The sequence below is a fragment of the Bos taurus genome, chromosome 10, assembly GCF_002263795.3.
Source record: "Bos taurus isolate L1 Dominette 01449 registration number 42190680 breed Hereford chromosome 10, ARS-UCD2.0, whole genome shotgun sequence".
NCBI lineage: Eukaryota > Metazoa > Chordata > Mammalia > Artiodactyla > Bovidae > Bos > Bos taurus.
In genome coordinates, this window is record NC_037337.1 from 47,317,389 (window position 1) to 47,339,359 (window position 21,971).

The 21,971-nt window shown below is 46.7% G+C and overlaps 1 protein-coding gene across 10 annotated transcripts in view; it reads right to left on the reverse strand.

Annotated features, from left to right (window-relative positions):
• Positions 1–21,971, reverse strand: part of TLN2 (talin 2) — a 495,231-nt gene that overhangs the window by 69,755 nt on the left and 403,505 nt on the right. For all 10 annotated transcript variants that reach the window (XM_024997998.2, XM_024998001.2, XM_024997999.2 and 7 more), the window contains 5 exons: positions 19,814–19,954; positions 19,204–19,385; positions 17,617–17,749; positions 15,091–15,192; positions 8,495–8,665 (listed from right to left, as the gene is read on the reverse strand). In XM_024997998.2, the coding sequence (XP_024853766.1) occupies positions 8,495–8,665; positions 15,091–15,192; positions 17,617–17,749; positions 19,204–19,385; positions 19,814–19,954 (729 nt within the window). The remainder of the gene's footprint in view (positions 1–8,494; positions 8,666–15,090; positions 15,193–17,616; positions 17,750–19,203; positions 19,386–19,813; positions 19,955–21,971) is intronic.

Sequence of the window (21,971 nt, forward strand, 5' to 3'; positions counted from 1 at the left end):
CCACTGCTAACTAGCTAAGTGGTCTGGGGTGAGGCTTCCTAAGCAAAATGGGAATGATTATAACCATGTTATGCAGTGAAAGTCTAATGAGGTGATATGGTTGCAGGCATCTTATCATTTATAATAAGAGCAGTCTAGTAGGGGACTGTGCCCTCACTCGGGAAATCTGACCTAATGCTGGGCAATTGGTGTCAGAATTCTATCGCGCCAGGTACTGGATGCCCCCACACAGTGGTCACAGCTGCCCTGATGCTCCTCGGAGGAAGAAGAACCCTTGAAAAGGACCAAGAAACTGCATCTTTACTTTGGTAGATGAGAAAGTAAGGAAGCCAATAAGAGATGGTAAGTGATAACTCCTTTGCATGATTAAATAAAAGAGAAGAGTTAGGAAGAGGCTACATGAGCCACACGAACTGGCTCAGCCTGTGGCATTGAAAAGTCATGGGAACCAAGCAGAGTCCTTTCAAATCAACATCTGATGAGATGTGAAATGTATTAATTATGGATGGTTATTCTCAAGGTGGGGCTTCCTACGTGGCTCAGTGGTAAAGAATCCACCTGCCAAGACAGGTTCAAGATGTAGGTTCGATCCCTGGGTCAGGAAGATCCTTTGGAGAAGGAAATGGCAACCCACTCCAGTACTCTTGCCTGGAGAATCCCATGGACAGAGCAGCCTGGTGGGCTACAGTCCATGGGGTCACAAAGTTGAACACGACTTAGCAACTGAACCATAACAACAACATTCTCAAGGCAATGGTGCTAGGACACAAACGTTAACTACTGACATTACTACTAAAATCACTTTAGAAGGTAATAATGTCAAATAACCTTGAGGAACAAAGATTACTTTGTGTAACCATTACTCCATGGTGTTGGGAGGCACCTCCCTCCCAGACAAATTCCCCCATCTCCCTGGCACAGAGTTCTGGCTGCCATCTGGCTGGTTTCCTCACAGCTCCACCCTCTCATGCTCTGCCTACAGAGACTGGCTCTGTTTGTCTCCTCCCTCCTCCCCTCCATCTAAATCCTAGCCCTTTTTTCAAGGGCCAACCTCAATACCACCTCCTCCCACAAGCCCTCCAGGGATGGTTGTGTGCTCATCAACCTTCCTCTACATTCCTACAGCCCTGAGAGGAAACTCAGGAGTCAAAGAGTCATCAGAAGGCAATGGCCTCAAAGTAAAGAACTGGGGGACAAGTGATGATGCCTGATTTCTGGTAATGGAAAATGATACAGCTTCTGCCTGGCTCTCTCTGAGGATGCGTGCCTTTGAAGTCTTCAGCCTCTATGTGAGAATGTTGGCTATCTTGAGGCTGTATGGCTGGCAGACTGCATGGTGAGACCACGGTAGAAGTAGCAAGGGGTGTTCCAGACCTCCAAAGTCCGGGTGATTTCCGCTCAGGAGCCAGACCTGGGAGTGACTGAGCCTTAGGTCCTTCAAGCCCCAGTGGCCATATGGCTACAGCAGCAGGAGGGACTGGGTGAGGACTGCCTCGTGGGGCCCAGTGGATATGTACATCTGCCGGAGAGAATACAAAACTGGCAGTCTTTTAAAAGTCACTTCATTTCAGGGTGGCTTGTTTGTAGCAACAGCCGAGTGGGACAGCACCTAAGAAGGGCTCCTAACCCAGCCTTGGCATCAGAGAAGACTTCTCAGATGTGTCTAGGCCCTGGAGGAAGAATTCAGTCTCTCACAGGGTGAGGATAAGCGGGGAATGGAGGCAGCTTCCAGGCAGAGGGCACAGCCTGTACGGAGGTCGAAGGGTGAGAAGGCATGTGCGCTGTGAAGAGGAGAGGAACGCCATATGGGAAGGGTCTGGTGCAGTGCCTGGCACACAACCCCTGCCCCCTTCTGCTGTCTCTCCAGCCAGGCTCTGAGCTCCTTGCAAGCCATTTGCTCTGCTTTCCTCTAGAAGATGGGTTTAAGGTGCTGAAAGAGACTCATATTTATTTTTGGAGGTATTTTTATAAGCATAGCCTTCACAGGCCATTGGTGCAAATCTCTCCTCTGGAGACTCATTCAGAAATAAATGGAGCCATCTTGGGACTTCCCTGATGGTCCAGAGGCTAAGATTTTGCACTCCTCATGCAGGGGGCCTGTGTTTGATCCCTGGTCAGGGACTAGGTCCCACATGCAGCACTAAAGATCCTGCATGCAGCAACTAAAAGACCCCACATGCAGCAATAAGACCCAGCACAGCCAAACAGGTAAACAGAAAAAAGAAAGAAATGGAATCATTTGTTTTTAGGCTTCAAAAGATCATGGGTGGCACACTTGGGGGCAGAGATGTGGTGTGTGTTGGGCGGGGGTCAGAACAGGACCTGGCCCTCCCCTGCCCCCAAGCCACAGACTGGGCTCACTGGAGCTGTGATGACATGCCCCCGCTCCTCTAACTGGACCAAGAAAGCCCAACAACATTCCTAAGGACGTTGGCAAGATGCCAAGGGTTAGCGTGTACTTGTATATGTGAAAGCCAACCTGTGGACCCAATGAGACTTTTGTTCAGTTTTAAAGTCTTGGTTCTTGTATCCTGGCCTGGGTATTTGAGCATTTTATAGACAATGCTTCATCTTAGGTGACAGACAGAGGCCAGGAATAACAATAAACATCAAACCACAGAAAAGCGGCAATGCAAGGACAGCCGCTAATTTGCAAGGGACATTTCCAGGGGACCCTTCTGTGCTAAGCACTACGCTGAGTGCCATACACCTTCTGAAATCCCTACAGCACTCTGGAAGGTGGGGATTGGATGAGAGCCCTCTGACAGGTGCAATCTGGAATGGGAGCTTAAGCACTTAGAGCTTACAGGCCTGGTGGAGGACAATCGCCACTGACCAGCTGGCCATTTGCTGAGCCTAGGCCACCAGTCAAAAGGGAAATGAACCTATGGCTAGATCAGGTTAGGTTTACCAGCACTCCTGAAAAATAAACCTTAATGGAGGGAATGTGCCATCTACAAGGGGGAGCTTTCAGCCTGTCCCTCTAAACAGGGTGCTTTTAAACAAAGTAAAACAACCAAGTACCATGTGGCAAAAGCAAGAGACCTCAGGATCAGGAGCTATCCAGAAAGTTGGCTGGGCGCCCCCTCACCTAACATCCTGGCATCAGCCTGGCTCCAGCTCTCAGCCACTGTGGCCTCCACACCTGACCATGAACTTATTACCAGTTCCCCAATTTTTTCCTGGAGGCTCACTCCTCGCCTCCCATGGCCTAGATTGCATGTGTCTTTCAACTCCAGGTAGCTGGCCACTGGATGAAACCCAGCCCTGGAACCTCACCCACTGCTGAAAACTAAGACATTTGGTTGATCTTTGTCCTCAGTTCCTAGGAACTTTTAACCCCTTAGTATTTCCCAAATGATCACACAAGTGTCTGTTATTTATGGTGGCCACACAGTAGCTTATGCCAACAAGGTCTCATGGGGCCATTAGGTAGATTCAGAATGGGGCTGGCTGGGTCTTTAAGCAACACAGTATCACCCTGACCGCCACGTCTGGGGAAATGAGGGGGAATGATGGAATGGTTCGTCATATGACTAAACTCAGTCCATCAAGGCTACTTCGTGAAATCCCAATAAAAGCTCTGGACTGGAAGCTGGTGGGTGATGCATAGCAGTAAGCGGGAAGGGTGACACATCCTGAGGATGTGGGAGTTGCAAATTTGAGACCCTCCCAGATCTCAAGCTCTGGGTTTCTTCTTTTGGCTGGTTATATCCTTTATCATGGACTTCTCAGGCGGTGCTTGTGGTAAAAGAACTCGCCTGCCAGTGCAGGAGACTTAAGAGATGTGGGCTCAATTCCCGGGTAGAGAAGCTCCTCCAGAGGAGGGCACAGCAACTCACTCCAGTACTCTTGCCTGGAGAATCCCATGGAGAGAGGAGCCTGGAGGGCTATACAATCCATGGGGTCATAAAGAGTCAGACATGACTGAAGTGATTTAGCATGCACACACACGCATCCTTTATAATAAAAGTGTGATTGTAAGTAGAGCAATTTCCTGAGTTGAGTTGTTTCAGAAAATTAACCAACCTAAGGAGTGGTGAGAACCCCTGAATGTAGCCAGAGCTGGTCAGAGTAAGAGAGGTCTAGGGAGCCTGGAGCTTAGGGCTGGTGTCTGAATCGAGGGCACTCTAGCAGGGGCCTGTGGTCTTACCCGGGGAATCTGACCTAATGCCAGGTAGCGGGAGAACCATACTGCACAGGTACCATGCAGTGGCCGTGGCTGCCTTGATCCACCTTAGGGAGACAGGAGTCTTCCAAAAGCCCCAAGAAACTCCTTTGGTAGATGAGAAGGTAGTGAGAGATGGGAAACGATAACTCTTTTGAATGATTAAATGAAATAGGAGAACTCCAACAAGAGGCTATGTGAGCCATAGGAAGGTGAAAATTGAAAAGCCACAGGAATCAAGAAGAGTCCTTCAAATACAACGTCTGATGAATTGTGACATATGTGATCATGGATGGCTATCCTGCGGGAACTGCGTCAGAACACAAAGCTCTCTCCCCGAGGGATGTGATGGAGGGGAGCTGGTCATTTTAGGCCAATGGCGGATTTCATGGCACGGAGAAGGTAAAACATAAAATGCGCAGATTGCTTCATTTGATGGAAGCCTGAAAAATGACATCTGTACATAATTCTTCAGAGAGAGAATCTCACAAAAATATGATCTCATTGATAAAAAAGGTAAAATGTAAGGTGCACGTTTCTGTAAATCTCACTTAGACTGAAGTGACTATGGGTGGCAAAAAATGTCAGCAACTCTGTGCTTTTATATTAAAGCAAGTACACATTTTGAGGGAGAAGAGAGTCTGGTTTTCCATAAAGGTATAGTAAGGGATCAGAAGCTAATTTGGGGAGTGGCAGAAGTACATCACAAAACAGTTCTCTGAAACTCCCTGGAAAACATAAAGGACACTTCCCATACCAAGCACCAAAACCTACAAAAACACATTCTTGTTCTTGGCTGTCCCAGAAATGAATCACCCAGAATTCTGTTCTCCTTCATTCCACATATTAAAGTTTTACAGATACTTAAAGGGCCAGCTCAGAGTCTTTGAAGCCTGCTCCAATTACTCCATGCCTCACCCAGGACTGCTTTCTCTAACTCCAATGGCAAACCTCATCTTGATCACACTGCGGAGGCCAAACCCCACATGCAGGCTGCTTGAGCACACCAGCTTCAGACAGGGAAAGACACAGCAGGCTCTCAATTAAGGCAGGCTTAGCTGTACAAGGACATCTGGAAAGGGGAGCTGGCAGGCTCAACAATGAGGTTGTTATCTTAGAATCTGGAGGGGCTCCTTGTTTTGTTCCTCACAGAACAACACAGGAGAAAAATCAGACTTCACTCCTCTTTGGAAACAAGTCTGAAGTCGAATTCCAAGGGAGCCTTACTTCTTTATTACAATGTTTCAACTACAAAGCCCAGTAAAGCAGGCGTGGACATCACAGGAGTTTGGAAAATGGAAGAAAAGGCTACGGGGGCAGACCTCACCTTTAGTAGAGAGAAAAAAACAACTAATAATGAGAACTGCCCAGTGATGGACACCAGGGGATATTTGTTGGAATGTTACAGGCAGAAGTTGGAAGGTCCCTTCAAGGAGGATGGGGGCAGGGGAATGAGTGGGGGAGGGTTGGTGGGGGCCAGAGCTCTGGAGGTAGAGAAGGAGTGTAGAAGGGGCTCAGTGGGATGGGGTGAAGTCATACACCAAATGCCTTGTAGGCTCTGGGCCTGCCTCTTTTTAATTTTTTTCTTGCTAGATCAAAGCCACTGAAAACCATTCAACCACATTTTAACCACATTTCCTCTGCAAACAAGGACTATGACACCTAATACATACATACATGCATATATCACCTAACACACAGCAAGTAACACCTAGTGAATATTTGCCCAAAGAATTAGCAATCCCCTGAATCCAAGGGGATTAAGTCTCTGCATTTGGCCTCTTAGGAAAGGGGCTGCAAGCCCAGGTGCAGTGTCCCGGGCTCCCTGTGACAGGCCTGGAGGAGTCAGCAGACAGCACGGGTGATTGCTGTTGGTGAGAGGATCCACAGCAAGCCTGAGCTGCCGTCGCTCATCACGCGTCTTAGTTCCTCACCTGGTGCTTTAGGCCTTTCACTGGAAACGACCCCACGCTGGTCTCCAGCCACCACCTCCGGTCAGAAGATGTCATTATCAAGCTTACAGTGCTGACTACAAATGCTCAACCATGAGTTTCCTTGGCAAAAAAAAACAGACTTCCACGAGGACCTCAGAACTCACAGTCCCAGCAGATGTGCTAATATCGTAAACATGCAGAAGCATCCTAATTTGAGTTATTCTCTGAAAACAAAACTCCCTCAGGTTAGGAGTAGAGATGCGGCATTTAAACAGCCCTGGAGAAAAGACAACCCAGAACTGAGTCTTGAAGGTGAGTCCTGGCTCCTCCAGTTCAGGGAGGGAGCAGAGTGGGTGGGCCTGACTCTGGGACACCTATCACTAACCCATCACAGCCAAGAGGGCATTCTTGTTCTTGCTCTGCCCAGCGCTTCAGCAACTAGACTTATTTCGCCAGAAGACTCAAAACAACTTGAGGGCCGAGGCTGGCTCTCAATATTTTTAGCATCCCCAGAATTAGTCTCTTAAGAGTTGCCAGATGCATGAGTGAAAAACTGAACATAGAGGCTGCAAGTCAAAACATTATCCATGCTGTTTCCAGAATGGAGTTTCTAGACTATTGGTGGGTTGTCATCATCCCACGTTGCTCACAATAAAGCCCCAGCTGCTCCATGTGGGGAGGAAGCCAGTCACAATACAGCCTGGACTCCCCTCCCATCCCACTGTCCCTACACTCTCCATGCCCTATACACACCAGCATGTACGTGCTCAGTTAGGTCTGACTCTTCGTGACCACATGAACTGTAGCCTGTCAGGCTCTTCTTGTCCATGGGATTCTCCCGGCAACAATACTGGAATGGGTTGCCATTTCCTTCTCCAGGGGATCTTCCAGACGCAGGGACTGAGCCCCAATCTCTTTGTGTCTCCTGCATTGGCAGGTGAATTCGTTACCACTGTACCACTGGGGAAGCCCAGGCCAAGTGCTAAAAAGATCCCAATCCTTCTATAACTCTATCTATACCTTTGCAGATGCTGTTTCCTCTTCCTACCATGGCTCTAGCTACCCTTATATGCCAGGTAATTTCCTTTTGTTGAGACACATCAGCCCTCCTCCCTGTATCTCTCCTTGACCCTCCCAGCCCTGCTCCAGGCTGAGTCCGCCGTGTTTCCGTAGGGTGCAGGCTCAGCCCTGTCCCCACATGCACCTCATCAGACATCTCAGGCAACTCAGCAGAGAAGTCAGCTTCCACATGTGTACAATGCGAATCACCTATGTCACAGAGTTTTTATGAAGATTAAATAGGATGAGGGCATAAGATGTCGTAAATGACATAGAGTCAGCACTCAATAACTATTAGCTTCGAGAACACTATTTGTGATTCTGACTCAGTCTAGAGTTTTCTCTGCTATACCGCTTGACTCATTTGAAGATCTTAGAGATACAACAAAACACACTAAGAAATACATATGGATCCCTGGAGCTTGTAGGTCAGTATCCTACAGAAATCTTTCCAGTAGTGCTCCCTCAAGTCAGTCTGCTTAGAAGAAGACATTCAGATCAGATGACTTAGTGGAGGAACGTGTTAGAACAAAATACGAGTGTAGTGGGAAGCCTCCACACCCTCTCCAGGTTCTAGAAACCTGAGGAAACTTAAGGTTCATGCTGGATTTACAAGTAAAACAATCACTCTGACAAAATCATTCCCAAGAGAAAAGAACATGCTGCCACCATCTCTGGCCACTTAAAGTACCCGAGCGACACATCAGGCTGAAGAAATGTTCCACTTGCAAACTGGTGAGGGAGATTTTCATATTAAACTGCTGTCCCCAAGGCAACAGCAGCGTATGCCACAGGTGACCGGGCACCATGTTACTCTTTGAACTTAACTACCAGGAATGGAAATGACACTTACTGGAAAACAACAGAAGTTTGCTTTGTGTAAGCTGCGTGTCAACACCAAGTAGGTGCCCGGCTGGTATGGTTTTTATTCCTATGATAACCACACAGTATATTTTTCTTTCCCAAGGACTCTTGCCTCTACATGCCTGAGCTCTAGAGCCTGTCAGCCTCAACTACTGACCCACACAATGCAGTTACTGAAGCCCATGAGCCTAGAGTCTGTGCTCTGCAACAAGAGAGGCCACCGCAATGAAAAGGCCATGCACGACAACAAAGAGTAGCCCCTGCTCCCCGAAAGTAGAGAAAGCCCATGAGCAGCAAGAAGACCCAACACAGTCAAAAAATAATAATAAAATAATGATAATAAAATGATTAATTAGAAAAATGCCACCATCCAAAATGTGGAGGTGCCTTCCCTGGAGGGATATGATACAGAGGAACTTCTGATGGCTTCTCAGTGTCCTCGGTGAGTCCCTAGCATCCTGAGTTGTACCTTGGGGTTTCCTCCGCCTTCCTTGGCTGCATACAGCATCTGCAGGGCAGACTCTGCGAGCGTCTTGGTCTGGTCCAGCACCGTCATCTGCTGCTGATGGTCCAGAATCTTGGAGGCGACACCCACTGCAGCTAAGATCAAGGGCTCAAAGTAGCTCGCCAGCTGTGTCACCTTTCAAAAAAAAACAAACACATACATGAGTCTCCTTTAGGGGTCCCACTGGTGAGGAGGGAGCTTCCTGGGTGGCTCAGTGATAAGGAACCCGTCTGCCAAATCAGGAGATGCAGGGGCTGAGGGTTTGATCCCTGGGTTGGGAAGATCTCCTGGAGGAGGAAATGGCAACCTACTTCAGTATACTTGCTTGGAAAATCCCATGAACAAAAGAGCCTGGTGGGCTGCAGTCCATGGGGTGGCAGAGAGTCAGCCACGACTGAGCACAGCACTACCACCGGCGGGGAGAGTGGGGAGAGACGAGGGCAGAGACGGAAAGAGTTGCAGGGAGAGGGAGATCTGCTGGACTCCACTTTTGTTTTTCTCTACTGTACATCCCTTGCTATGAACTATAGTCGCCATGTTCCATTTATTAGATCCTCGGACCTTATTCCTTGTTCAGCTTCAATTTTGAGAGTACTTGTAATGAATGAACTCTTGCTTGGATTTCTATTCCTCTGGGAAGTTCTCTGTCTCTCTCTGATCATAGCAGAAGTGCTAAGAAATCTGTCCTGAGATCCAGAGTTAGGTGTGAGAATTTTACAAATCTTACAAAGTTTTAACTTCACGAATAGAAGAGCTTTTGAAAGAACCAAAGGTGAACAACGTACAGACTCAAAAGGAAGGGGGCTAGGAGAGCGGCAGGGGAGCAGGAGATGAGAGAAGCAGCCTGAGAAAAAATGAGAGTAAGGGAAGGGAAGTTGCTCAGTAGTGTCTGACTCTTCTCGACCCTATGGACTGCAGCCTACCAGGCTCCTCCATCCATGAGATTTGCCAGGCCTTAGAGTAAAGACACCCTCAAAAGGGTTTTAGAAAGTCAACCCACTGCCCTCCACCCCCAAGTATTTTGACCAAACCATGGATTTGGGGAAAAAAAAAAAAAAAGATTTCCCATCAGTCAAAATGTTCTGTTTATGATGAACCCAACCTGGGATAGATCATGGCACCTGGTCCCATCGTTTCATGGCAAATAAAAGGGAAAAAAGTAGAAGCAGTGACACGTTTTATTTTCCTGGGCTCCAAAAATCACTGCAGATGGTGACTGCAGCCATGAAATTAAAAAGACATTTGCTCCTTGGAAGGAAAGCTATGACAAACCTAGACAGTGTATTAAAAAGCAGAGACATCACTTTGCTGACCAAGGTCCATATAGTCAAAGCTCTAGTTTTTCCAGTAGTCATGTATGGATGTGAGAGTTGGACCATAAAGAAAGCTGAACACCAAAGAATTGATGCTTTTGAACTGTGGTGTTGGAGAAGACTCTTGCAAAGAGTCCTTTGCAAGGAAATCAAACCAGTCAATCCTAAAGGAAATCAACCCTGCATATTCATTGGAAGGACTATTGCTGAGGCTGAAGCTCCCATACTTTGGCCACCTGATGTGAAGAGCTGACTTACTGGAAAAGACCCTGATGCTGGGAAAGACTGAGGGCAGGAGGAGAAGGGGGTAGCAGGGGATGAGATGGTTAGATAGGATCAGCAACTCAATGGATATGAATTTGAGCAAACTTCAGGAGATAGTGGAGGAGAGAGGAGCCTGGAGTGCTGCAATCCAGGGGGGCACAGAGTAGGACATGACTTACTGGTTGAACAACTACGTGGGAGAACAAAAAAAGCCCATCGAGACAGTTAAGCGCTGCTACAGCAGAGCTCTGTCTCTAGTTGGTAACACTATAGATGGCGCACACAGTCGTCCCTTGGTATCTGCAGCGGGTTCCAAGATCCCCGTGAATACCAAAAATCCGAGGATGCTCACATCTCTTATATGAAATGCTGTAGTACAGTCGGCCCTCTGCATCTGTGGTTTCAGCATCCGTGGATACACGGGGCTGAGTGGACATGCTCACCAAAGCTCACCATCTACCTAGCATCTGTAATATCAGATGTTAACATTTTGCTGTACTTGCTTCAAATGCCATCATCTATTCCCACTCGGATAAAATACAAGAGGGGGGTGGTGGTGGTGGGGGCTGTGGCAAGGTGAGGGTCCAAAATATGAATGTTCATTACAGTAATACTGTGAGACTTCCTTGGTGGTCTAGTGGTTAAGACTCTGTCTTCCCAAGGCAGGGGGCCTGGGTTCAATCCCTGAGTGGGGAACTAAGATCCCACATGCTACAACCAAACCTATGTGCTGCAACTAGAGAAGCCCGCACATCGCCAAGAAGAGTCTGTGAGCCACAGTGAAGACCCAGCACAGCCAAAATAAATAAAGCAAATAAAGTAAAATTATAAATATATATGTATATAAAGCTAATAGTGAGATAAGACTATCAGTGAAAAACAAACACTTTTACTTTTCTATCCCCAATTACAGTTATCTTACACATAGGTTTCAAAGCACTTGAGCAGGGCTGCTGCTGGCCCTTATGGTGCTTTATATGAATTTTAAAGGGGCTCCCCATCCTCTGGGCAGACTGACTGATGCCAAGGCATGTGACTTGGCTGGATTTTGGCCTTCAGGCAAAGACTTATGTGTCAGGCCCAGTCTGCACGATCCAGGGCACAATCTTTCATGTTTGCATTGGATTTCATCTCCACTTCCCCAGGAAGGGCACTGGTCTCACTACCAAGAGCAGTGATGGGTCATCAGGAGTCAGGGCTCAGGATGGGTCCTGTCAGTACTAAAAGAGTCAAAATATTTAACACACTAGAATTCAACATGTTTTCTAGATTAGTTTTACTCAGATAGAAAAGAATCTGCATGCAGTGTAGGAGACCCAATTTCTATCCCTGGGTCGGGAAGATCCCCTGGATCCCTGGAAAAGGGATAGGCTACCCACTCCAGTATTCTTGCCTGGAGAATTTCACAGGCAGAGAAGCCTGGCAGGTTACAGTCCATAAGGTCGCAGAATCGGACATGACTGAGCAACTAACACTTTATTATTTTGAAAGTGAATTTTAGGGATTTCCCTGGTCCAGTGGCTAAGACTCAAAGCAGGGCGCCTGGGTTCAATCCCTGGTCAGGGAACCAGACCCTACATGCTGCAACTAGAGATCCTGCCTGCTGCAACTAAGACCTGGCACAGCCAAATAAATATATATGTATTTTAAAAAGTACATTTTTTCAATGCAACTATAAAATGCTGTGCGCTGAGCATAAGTGAACACAGCTAACCATGTGCCTGACTGCCTCAGGGAGGGAGGGTGGTGGGGTGATGGGAAGTAAGCTGTAGCTGCAAAGCCTCTAGATTAGAATCCTCCCTACTGACTCTGTTTTAAGACATCTTAGGCAGGTTCCATCCCATTATTAATACTAAATTTTAGTTTTCTCCTTGGTAAAATGTAAGTAAGTTTCTTCAGATTTCTCAGGGATTAATTCAGCATATGTAAAGGCCTTAGCACCGGCCTCCATGTGGTATAGCAAGCACTAGGGGTCCTTATTCCTCACATATTGTGGGGCAAAGGTTTCAAAGGCATGGGATTTTTTTTTCTGTATTTAAGAAGTCTGGCAAGGACTCCAACAGCTTCTGTTCTTAGAGACATGATAGAAAAGGAAATCTTCTTACGTGGGTTAGCACAGAAGTTAAAATAAAACAGAATTTTGAGTATTTGGTACATGATGTGAGTCCCTAGGCCTAGGGAAGGTGAGTGGGTTGAATGGTGACCCCTCCCAAAGGTGTGTCCATGTCCAAACCCTGGAGCCTGTAAAGGTGATCTTACAAAGGTATCTTTGCATGAATATTTATGGATCTTAAGATGAGATCACTTTGCCAATAAAGATCTGTATAGTGAAAGCTATAGTTTTTCCAGTAGTCATGTATGGATGTGAGAGTTGGACCACAAAGACGACTGAGCGCCAAAGAACTGATGTTTTCACATTATGGTGCTGGAGAAGACCCTTGAGAGTGCTTGGACTGCAAGGATATCAAACTAGTCAATCCTAAAGGAAATCAACCCTTCATTGGAAGGACTGATGCTGAAGTTCCAATACTTTGGCCACCTGATGCAAAGATCTGACTCATTGAAAAAGATCCTGATGCTGGGAAAGACTGAGGGCAAAAGGAGAAGGAAGTGGCAGAGGATGAGATGATTGGATGGTATCATTGACTCAATGGATGAGTTTGAGCAAACTTTGGGAGACAGTGAAGGACGGGGAAGCCTGGTGTGCTGCAGCTCATGGAGTCACAAAGAGTCAGATACAACTTAGTGACTGCACAACAGCAGCAACAAAGATGAGATCATCCTGGATTTCTTGGGTGGGCCCAAAACCTGATGACAAGTGTCCTTAGAAGAGACAGGAAAAGGGAAGGCAGAAAAGTAGGCAAAAAAGTGATCAGGGAGAGAGACTGGCCAAGATTCAGTCAAGGAAGGCCAAGAACCACCACCAGTAGGAAGCTGCAAAGAACAGATTCTCCCCAGAGCCTGCACAAAACTTGTGGCCCTGCCAACACCTTGATTTTGGGCTTCTGGAGTCCAGGGCTGTGAGAGATTAAATTTCTGTTGTTTTAAGCCCCCCAGCTTGTGGTACTTTGTCTCAGGAGCCGTGGGAAAACAATCCAGGTGGGGTCTGAGAATCTGCCTTTATCCCTCCAAGTGGTACTGAAGCTGCTGAATTGGGGCCCCACATGAGCACCTCCACAAAACACTGGAACGAGGTGAGTATTAACCATCAGCCCATGATCTCTGTGGACCAAGGGCCCCTAGGCTACCTTTGTCTAGAACTCCCTTTCAGAAGATGAGCCTTGTTTAGCCAAAGGGCCAAGAATCAATTGATAACTCAAGTGACACAAGTTAAGTTTTCTTCTCAGGCCACCCACGGACAGAGGAATTAACCTTCCACACAAACAACATACTGGCAGAGATAAAGATATTACCCTGGAAGTTTAGAAATACTTTCTTATGAAATTCCTCCTGGAATCAAAAGCAGCTGTTGGGGACTTTACTGATGACCCAGTGGTTAAGAATCCACCTACCAAGGCAGGGGACACAGGTTCGATTTCTGGTCCTGGAAGATTCCATGTGCCACTGGAGCAGCTAAGCCCACTACTGAGCCTGATGCTCTGGAGCCCATGCTCCGCAAGAGAAGATACTGCAATGAGAAGCCTGTGCACCTAGAGAAAGCCTATGTTCTGCAATGAAGACCCAGCACAGCCAGAAAATAAAATAAATACGTTAAAAAAAAGTAACTGCTGAAACGAAGTTTGGCTTCTGTGTCAAACTTACTCTGCCCACAGTAGTCACATACACTGCACGCCAGCCTCCAGGCCTGTCCTTCCACCCATGCAAACCATTCCACACCGGTGGACAAGCCCTTTTTTATCATAAAGGGGCTCAGTTGAGAAATGAAACTGGCCACACTTGAAATGGCAGAGAGACACTGACTATTTTAAATCTCAAACGCCTCTCCTTAGAACTGGCAGGAAGCTTAGTAGGCCCTTAGGTAATTTGAAAAAGCAGGAATATTGATTTTTTAAAATCAATACCTGCAGAGACAATTTGGCTACTAGATTTCTTGATCTGCACATTGCTGACGGTGGCACTGATAAATGCTAGGAAACCCTGCATGTTGTTAAAAATCCAATGTCTGTCCTCTCTCTGCTGAGGCCTTGACAAGTCAATGCTCCCTGAAGGATCTGCAAAATGACCCCAAACAGGCAAAGCGTTATGCAGTGCCTGAAACCATATGGGTCTGAGTGCTCAGTTGAAGGGCTGACAGAGTAGCCACACGGAGGTTTTAGCCATCGAGGGTGAAGTCTGAAAGTCTGCTTTGCTTCCTCATGTCTGAAAATGGACACAATACCAGAAACTGTGGAGGAACACTGTGTCCTAAACACACTGGGAAGAGGCTGGCCAGCCAGGGCAAAAAAAACGGCAGACACCAGGCCAGGAATGCCAAGTTCAGTCTCTGGCTTGTTCCAGGAAAGATGAAGAGCAAGAAGTAAATGCCTTGTTAGCTGCAAAGTCTGACCATGGCTAAGTTTTAAGACGCTTCAGTCGTGTCTGACTCTTCAGGACTGTATGGATTGTAGTCTGCAAGGCTCCTCTGTCCAAGGGATTTCCCAGGCAAGAATACTGGAGTGGGTTGTCATTTCCTACTCCAGGGGATCGTCCTGACCCAGGGACTGAACGTGAGGCTCCTGTGTTTCCTGCATTGGCAGGCAGGTTCTTTACCACTAGTGCCATCTGGGAAGCCCCAGAAAAATTTCCCTGCAGTTTCTGTCTCAATGCCAAGTCAAAAGAGATCCTCGAGGGGGTCATTTTTGGAGAAGCTGTTGAGGGAGGCTGAGTGGTCTTTTCTCTAATGTAGGCCAGCACTGACCTGGCTCTAACACCGGCCAAGAGCCTTTGAGGAACAAGAGCAACAGAATCAATACCCTCTCTCCCCCCCCACCCCCACCTCCTCCTTGCACTCTTGGCAGGGTCCCCGCACCCAGCGTCTGTTACCTTATGTCCCAGCTGAGCTGCTTCTCCCCGAGCCGCTGTGGCAATGGGATCGATAAGGTGCCCGATTTCCTGGACCACTGAAGTCAGCTGCTCCTGTAAGGCCTGATAAGGAGACAGATCTGTCAAGTTCACCCCACAACAGCTCCCCAAGTAGTTGTACTGATTTAAAAAGGCCCACATGAAAGATAAGGGAGGTCACAAAAAATGGATGTCAAAATGCCTGGGCATACCCTCCAGCCACTGTTCCACTCTAGCCCTCCCAGGGACCCTCGGTTCCCCTGGGATAGACCCCTCAGTTCTACCAATAAGGGGCATGAGGTGGGCCCTAGGAACACTTTTGCTACTGGCTTCTCACTCAACTGGTGCTAGTGGTATCTTTTTTTTTGGTTACTCAGCATCATTACTGGAAGAGTGGAACTGTGGTGGCTTTCCAATAAGGGAAAAGAACTGTGTCCAAATGGAAGGAACTGCCTGGGGTCTGAGGGATAATCAGGTTGCTGCGTCCTCAGAATTAAGAACCCCTTAAGTGGGGAATGGGGAGGAAGGTAACCTAAAAATGAGATTGGCTCTTAAAGCAGGACTATTTCCCAGACACCATCCAATGAAAATGCCCGATGAGGTGCCCACTAGGCTTAGGTCAGGCGCTCTATGCGCTGTACTTGGTGACGCGGATACCATTGTTGAAAATGGCACCCTCAAGGCATTTCTTCTCAGGTTTGAGAGACAGTTTAATTTCTCCATCCCAAAGAATTGAACTGCTCTCAAGAGATGGGGGAGGTACCTAGATGATTCTGAAGTATGAAGGGGGTGAGGAATTCAAAGATGGAGAGTGCTAACTGGTAGTGGGAAAGATCAGATCCTTCAGTGGGAATCTTCCACGGAGCTTTCCGAGACAGACAGGATTTCTAGGTCAGAATGCTGGGTGTTTTGGGTCTGCACATGCCAGCATGGAATGGGGTGATTCCTAAAAAGGTGACAATGTCCTGCCTATTAAATAGGACATCTGGGCTACTCTCCCACCCAGCAATGCTGCACATGGGCTGGCGAGCTTTGATCAGAGTTCACTCAATGAGAGAAGCAACCTAACCCACAAGCTTGGAAACAAAATCCTGGGTAAGAAATAAAAAAAGGAAAGAGAGTGATAGAGGTGGGTGGAGAGAAACCTCCACACTTTCAAGGGTCTTATTTAGCAAATTACTTCTGGTCTTCCCACTCATAACTGCAGTTAAGAATGTGAGACTATCCAGGCAAGGTTGTCTTGTTAAATTAAATATGGCTTGTTAAATTAAATATGGTATAAGCAGGAAGCACATGCAGATAAAAGGGAGGGATTTTCTTCCCAAGGAGAAAGTCAAGACAGAGGATATACTTTGGAAGGGTGGTGAAAGAATGGGAGAGCAAGAAGTGGGAGGGGTGATCATCATCTCAGTTTCTTGCTCAGGGTGCTAGTTACAGGATGTGCTTAGTTGGCGGTGGTCTGTGAAGCTGCACACATGTGACAAGCACATTGTTTTGTATGTATATGCTACTTTAATAATAAGTTAACAATAATTCTAACATTCTACTTGGAATGAGAACGTACATTATTTCTTTCTTTCCTTGGAAATGGGGAAGACGGGTAAAGTTGGAGTGAAATAGTTCTATTAATAAAAATAACCAATTCCAACTCCAGACCCTGCTTAGAGACAGGCCAAAGTTCTTTTTTTTCCCCTATTCTTTGGCCATCCTACACGACATGCGGGATTTTAGTGCCCCAACCAGAGACTGAACCTCTGCCCCCTGCAGTGGAAGCACAGTGTCTTAACCATTGGACCACCAGGGAAGACCCCAAGGTTTATTGCTGATGAGCTCTGGGTCAGGAGGGAAACATCAGTCAATAGACCATCCATATTTATTAAGCACCTTGAGTGTCAGGCACTTGCACACAGGAAAAAAAGGAGTATGAATCAGGGGACTTTGTAATAAGTAATAGAAAAAACTCAAGGGAGAAAAGTAGGAAAGTCTATTCTCAACTTCAAAATAATGGGCAAGAGAGGGCATAGTGGCTCTGAACAGAATACAAGAGGTGTCTCAATACTAGACACTAAGTAACAAGAGCAGAATCTGTGATTTCTGCATGGACAAAACACAGAGCATTGAACGCTGAATTTGCCCATTAGTCTAAAAAGCACATTGCTGAAATATGATAGGAAGCACTCAAAATTTACATGCTTAGGCCTGCTCTACTGAGGTATTCAACTGAATATGGTAACTCCACTTACGGATACACTTTTATTTGACAATAATCATTGCCTCCCAAATTTCAGCCACAGTGCACGTGTTCCTTCACCAAAGCATTGTTCTCTGCTCCACATGTGCCCTACCCCCTCCCAAGAACTTCCCAGGCTGGTTCCAGGGGAAGATGGTCCAATGATGAAACTCTTGCATCAACAACATGTTGGTACTATTCCCCCATTCCCAAAGCCTGGTGCCGGGATTCTTCAGTCCTTCCAGAGGCTTTCAGGCTGACCACACAGCCCCATATACCTCCACGGAGATGTCATCCCTCGTGGCCAAGCTCTGGCTGACGGCCGCCAACGAGGCCTGCTCGATGTCCCGGATGCACCGGTTGATGCTGTCGATGGAGAAGTCACACTCTCTCTGTCCCGGGGCCTTGTCCCTAGAAGGGACAGGGCAAGTTGAACACAGGGTCCATGAAGTGGGAGTCCTACAACCTGCTCCAGCACTAGCGGGCCAGGAGCCCCTGTCTACTTTCTACCCCACTCCATTGCTTTAGCGAGTGAATCCCTGACTTTTGCTTGGCAATGCTTCTCTGCAGACCCTAGGCGTTTCTTCATTTAACACTTGTGCTCAGTCTACTTATTTATGGTGGGAAGGGTAGGGTGCTGTCCTGCATCACAGGCAGGTTGCCAGGCAAATGAAACAGTTTGGTATTGGATTCTCCATTCAGTGGCTTAAACACAGAAACATCATTTAAACAAAACGAAAATCAGTGCATTTCCAGTGTAAATATACTATGCTCTCTACATTGCACACTACTCACAAAGTCCTGGGCTATGGCAGGAGTTAAAATATTTAGTGGATCTTTCTTCGCAAGGCATTAGAAAGTTGACGTGATCCTGAGTTTTAAAAGCAATTGAAAGACAAAATACAACTGAGGAAAGGGATGCAATTCCATACTGTGGGCTATTAACTTTGGTCAACTTCAAAAATGTTTTATCTACGCAGGGAATAACTTTTCAGGCTCCTACTATCACCAAGGAGGGTAGGGATGCCAAGAGTTACTGTAGGACCTAGAATATTCTTTTCATCTTATCAGCAAGGTAAGTTAACCATGAAGTGAAAGTGAAAGTTGCTCAGTCGTGTCCAACTCTTTGAGACCCCATGGACTATACAGTCCATGGAATTCTCCAGGCCAAAATACTGGAGTGGGTAGCCTTTCCCTTCTCCAGGCGATCTTCCCAACCCAGGGTCGAACCCAGGTCTCCCGCATTGCAGGCAGATTCTTTACCAGCTGAGTCACAAGGGACAAACGTACAAAGTACAAAGTGAAGTTGCTCAGTTGTGTCCGACTCTGCGATCCCATGGACTGTAGCCTATCAGGCTCCTCCGTCCGTGGAATTTTCCAGGCAAGAGTACTGGAGTGGGTTGCCATTGCCACAAGGGAAGCCCAAAGTTAAGCACGAATCCTGCTAAATATACAGTGGTGCTCTCTGCCTAAGCTCCTAGGTATAGACAATACGGTACAATGGTTAGAAGGACTGAGGCTAAAGCAAGCAGACCTGGAGATGACCTTGGGAATGTCATCTAAATTTCTTTCTGAATTCTCTCATCAGGAAAAGGGAGATAATAGCAGCATCTATTTACAAGGTTGTTATGATAAACATAACATTAATACAGGTAAAATGCCTTGAATAGTATCGAGCACGTAACAAATATTTGTTAGTATTTGTATTGTTGTGACAAGTGCTACCATTGGTCCCAAAGAGGCAAAGAAGAAAAAATGATGACAATAATCAATAACACTGCTGTTAAATAAAAGTCCCGATGGGCTTATCCCCCTCCTGCCCTGTAAGATGCAGGCTGCAAGCAATTTCTGAAGGAGACACTAACCTGATGGACGTGATGAGACTCTTGATAGAGTCAGACACAGTGTGGGAATGTCCGGCTAGCACAGACCAGGTGGGCGGGTCTTTGGGGTTGATGGCCAGTGAGCGGGCAGTGCGGATGAGGTACGATGAGCTTTCCAGCATAGTCTTGGCTGAGACCAGGATTGGTTCCTGTGCCTGGGAGCCCTGGGACCAGACAGCGGAAGTCAAGTGCAGGGCACACAGATTAAGTGAATGAGTTTGACCCAGGAAGGTCATGCTCTTTATCAAGACAGAGGGAAGGGAACCACGGAGGCTGGCTCACATGGAGCCTGGATGGGGAGAACTTGGGGCCATGTCCAATCTTTAAGTATCATTTTTGAGTTAGACATATACCAAGAATCAGCCCCAAACCTACGCCCAGAGATTATTCTCAACATATAAAACCAAGACATCACCTTTTGAGAGATATACCAACACAGTTTCATTAACTGCATATGTCATCACCGACAAAATAACAGTGCCCTATGTACTGACAGACAGGGGTTTTGGAATTCTTAACTGTTCATTCCATTCAGGGACACACAAAACTAGCCACAGGCCTCAATGTCACTGTTGCTGTGAAGACTCCCTACCTCGGAGCTGATCTGGGCGGGAACACTGACAAACTCAGGGTTGGAGGCGAATGCCGTCAAGTTCTCCACGGCTGCGATCAAGGGGGCAGTGGCGACGCGACACTTGTTGCGGTTGTCCTCGGAGAAGTCCCCATCCAGGGCCTGATGGGGGCAAACGCAGAGATCACTCCTGGGCCACGGCAATCACCGCCCAGTGAAAAGGTTCAATGGGAATACTCAAAAGGTCTGGTGAGTTTATAAACAATGAATAAGAACTGACGAGCAGGCTCTCCGCCATCAAGCAGAGTGACTAAGTGAGCAATGATAAGGAATAAAGCGCAACATATGGTTCACAGGCCAGCCGACCTCACAGTCCATCAACTCCCGGCTCACATGCTTCAAAGGGTGCCCTGTTCTCCACTCCCCAGTCATGCTACCAACCTTCCGGCTGAGTCACTTTCTTCCCTACTTTTGAAACTATGTTTTGGCCCCTCCATTTCCACTCCAATTAATTCTATTCCCTCCCAAACTATAAAAATACAATTTTTCACACTGTGTGGCACTTTGAACTTCTAAGTTTACCCGGATGTCCCTGAATAACTAACAGAGGGAGGGCTTTTGTATCTGCCCTTCTGAAATGAGCAAAATGGAATGCAATGGAGAAAAAACAGAACTATTTTAAAGTAGAGTTTAAACTAGTTTAAACTATTTTTAAACTATTTAAAAAACTAGAACTATTTCCTAAAATATGGACAAATCTCACAGATTTAATGTTTAGGTAAGGAGGTCAGACACAATACGATACCCACAAATTCCATTTGTGCAAAGTACAAAGGCAGGTGAGACTAATTCTGAGTGTTGGCTGTCAGATCACCCTTTGGAGCCAGTGAGATTAACGGAACACAAAGTGGGCTTCTGGGGGCTGGCCACATTCTGTCTCTTCATCTGGCTGCAGTTACTTAGGTGTGTTCAGCCTAGAAAATTCACTGAACTCTACACATATGGATTTTTTGGTCTATGTATCTTAAGCTTTCAAAGCTTATTTCTTTTTAAAATTAGCAGCATTAATACCACATCCTTCTTCTCCTTTTGCCTTGGGTGTAAGATGAGATGGTTAGATAGTATCACCAACTCAATGGATATGAATTTGAGCAAACTCTGAGAGATAGTGAAGGACAGAGAAGCCTGGTGACTGCAGTTTATGGGGTGGCAAAGAGTTGGACATGACTTAGTGACTGAACAATAACACCATGACCAGAGCACTGAATGATTCATCGCATCACCGATTAATAGCCGGCCTGGAAACCAATCCAGGAAAGCAGCCTGTGATGCATGCCAGGCAAACCCACAAAGGGTTAACACTTGGATCCAAAGTTCCCCGACCCCGGACTCCACATTCTCAAGTCCAAGACTGTTAGAACCAACAGTCTGTGATCCAGTGACAGCACTCCTGCCTCACAGCAAAGGGCTACATTTGAGAAGGCAGTTATGTTTGTAGAATAACATATACTTCCTTGTTAAATGACCAACTAAACTTTTAATGTAACCATTATGAGCAGTATATAAAAGTCAGTTTAGACAATTAGTGAGCAAAAAGCCAGAGGCACCAGAATTACGAAATAAACTGGATCTGAGATGGGAATGTTTCTATTTTTCAACACGGCAAGAGGCGGCAGGCATGGTTAGATTTAAAGGCTATTTGAATAACAACTATATTCCAATCAAGTCTTGGCAACTTGGGACAGCAATTATACATGCACCATGCTACTATTTTTCAGAGGAATCCCCATTAAGCCTCGTTAATTTAGTGTCTTTGCTAATACTGTGCAGAGCTCACCTCTGCTCAGGCCCTTCTCCACCAGACAGGCACTGACTTTGACCCAACCTTGCTCATTTCTGCGGTTCTTCCAGGCCCAGTGGAAATCCAACGTGCCTGCTACTTACTCATATTGATGGCTTCAATTCTGACTGCCACACGTACTCACTGAGTGTTAAGTTAGCACCACCCGTTACTGCCCTGCAGCACCGCACTGATGATGTGGCAGTGAGCAATCTCGCTGCTCTCATGATCTTACACTCTTACCATCATTGACTGCTTGAGGTCAGGCCCTTCCAGCTCAATGGAAAATGCCCAGTCTCTGGGCGGTGCCACTTATTCCTCCTGCTCTTGCCCTCTCTG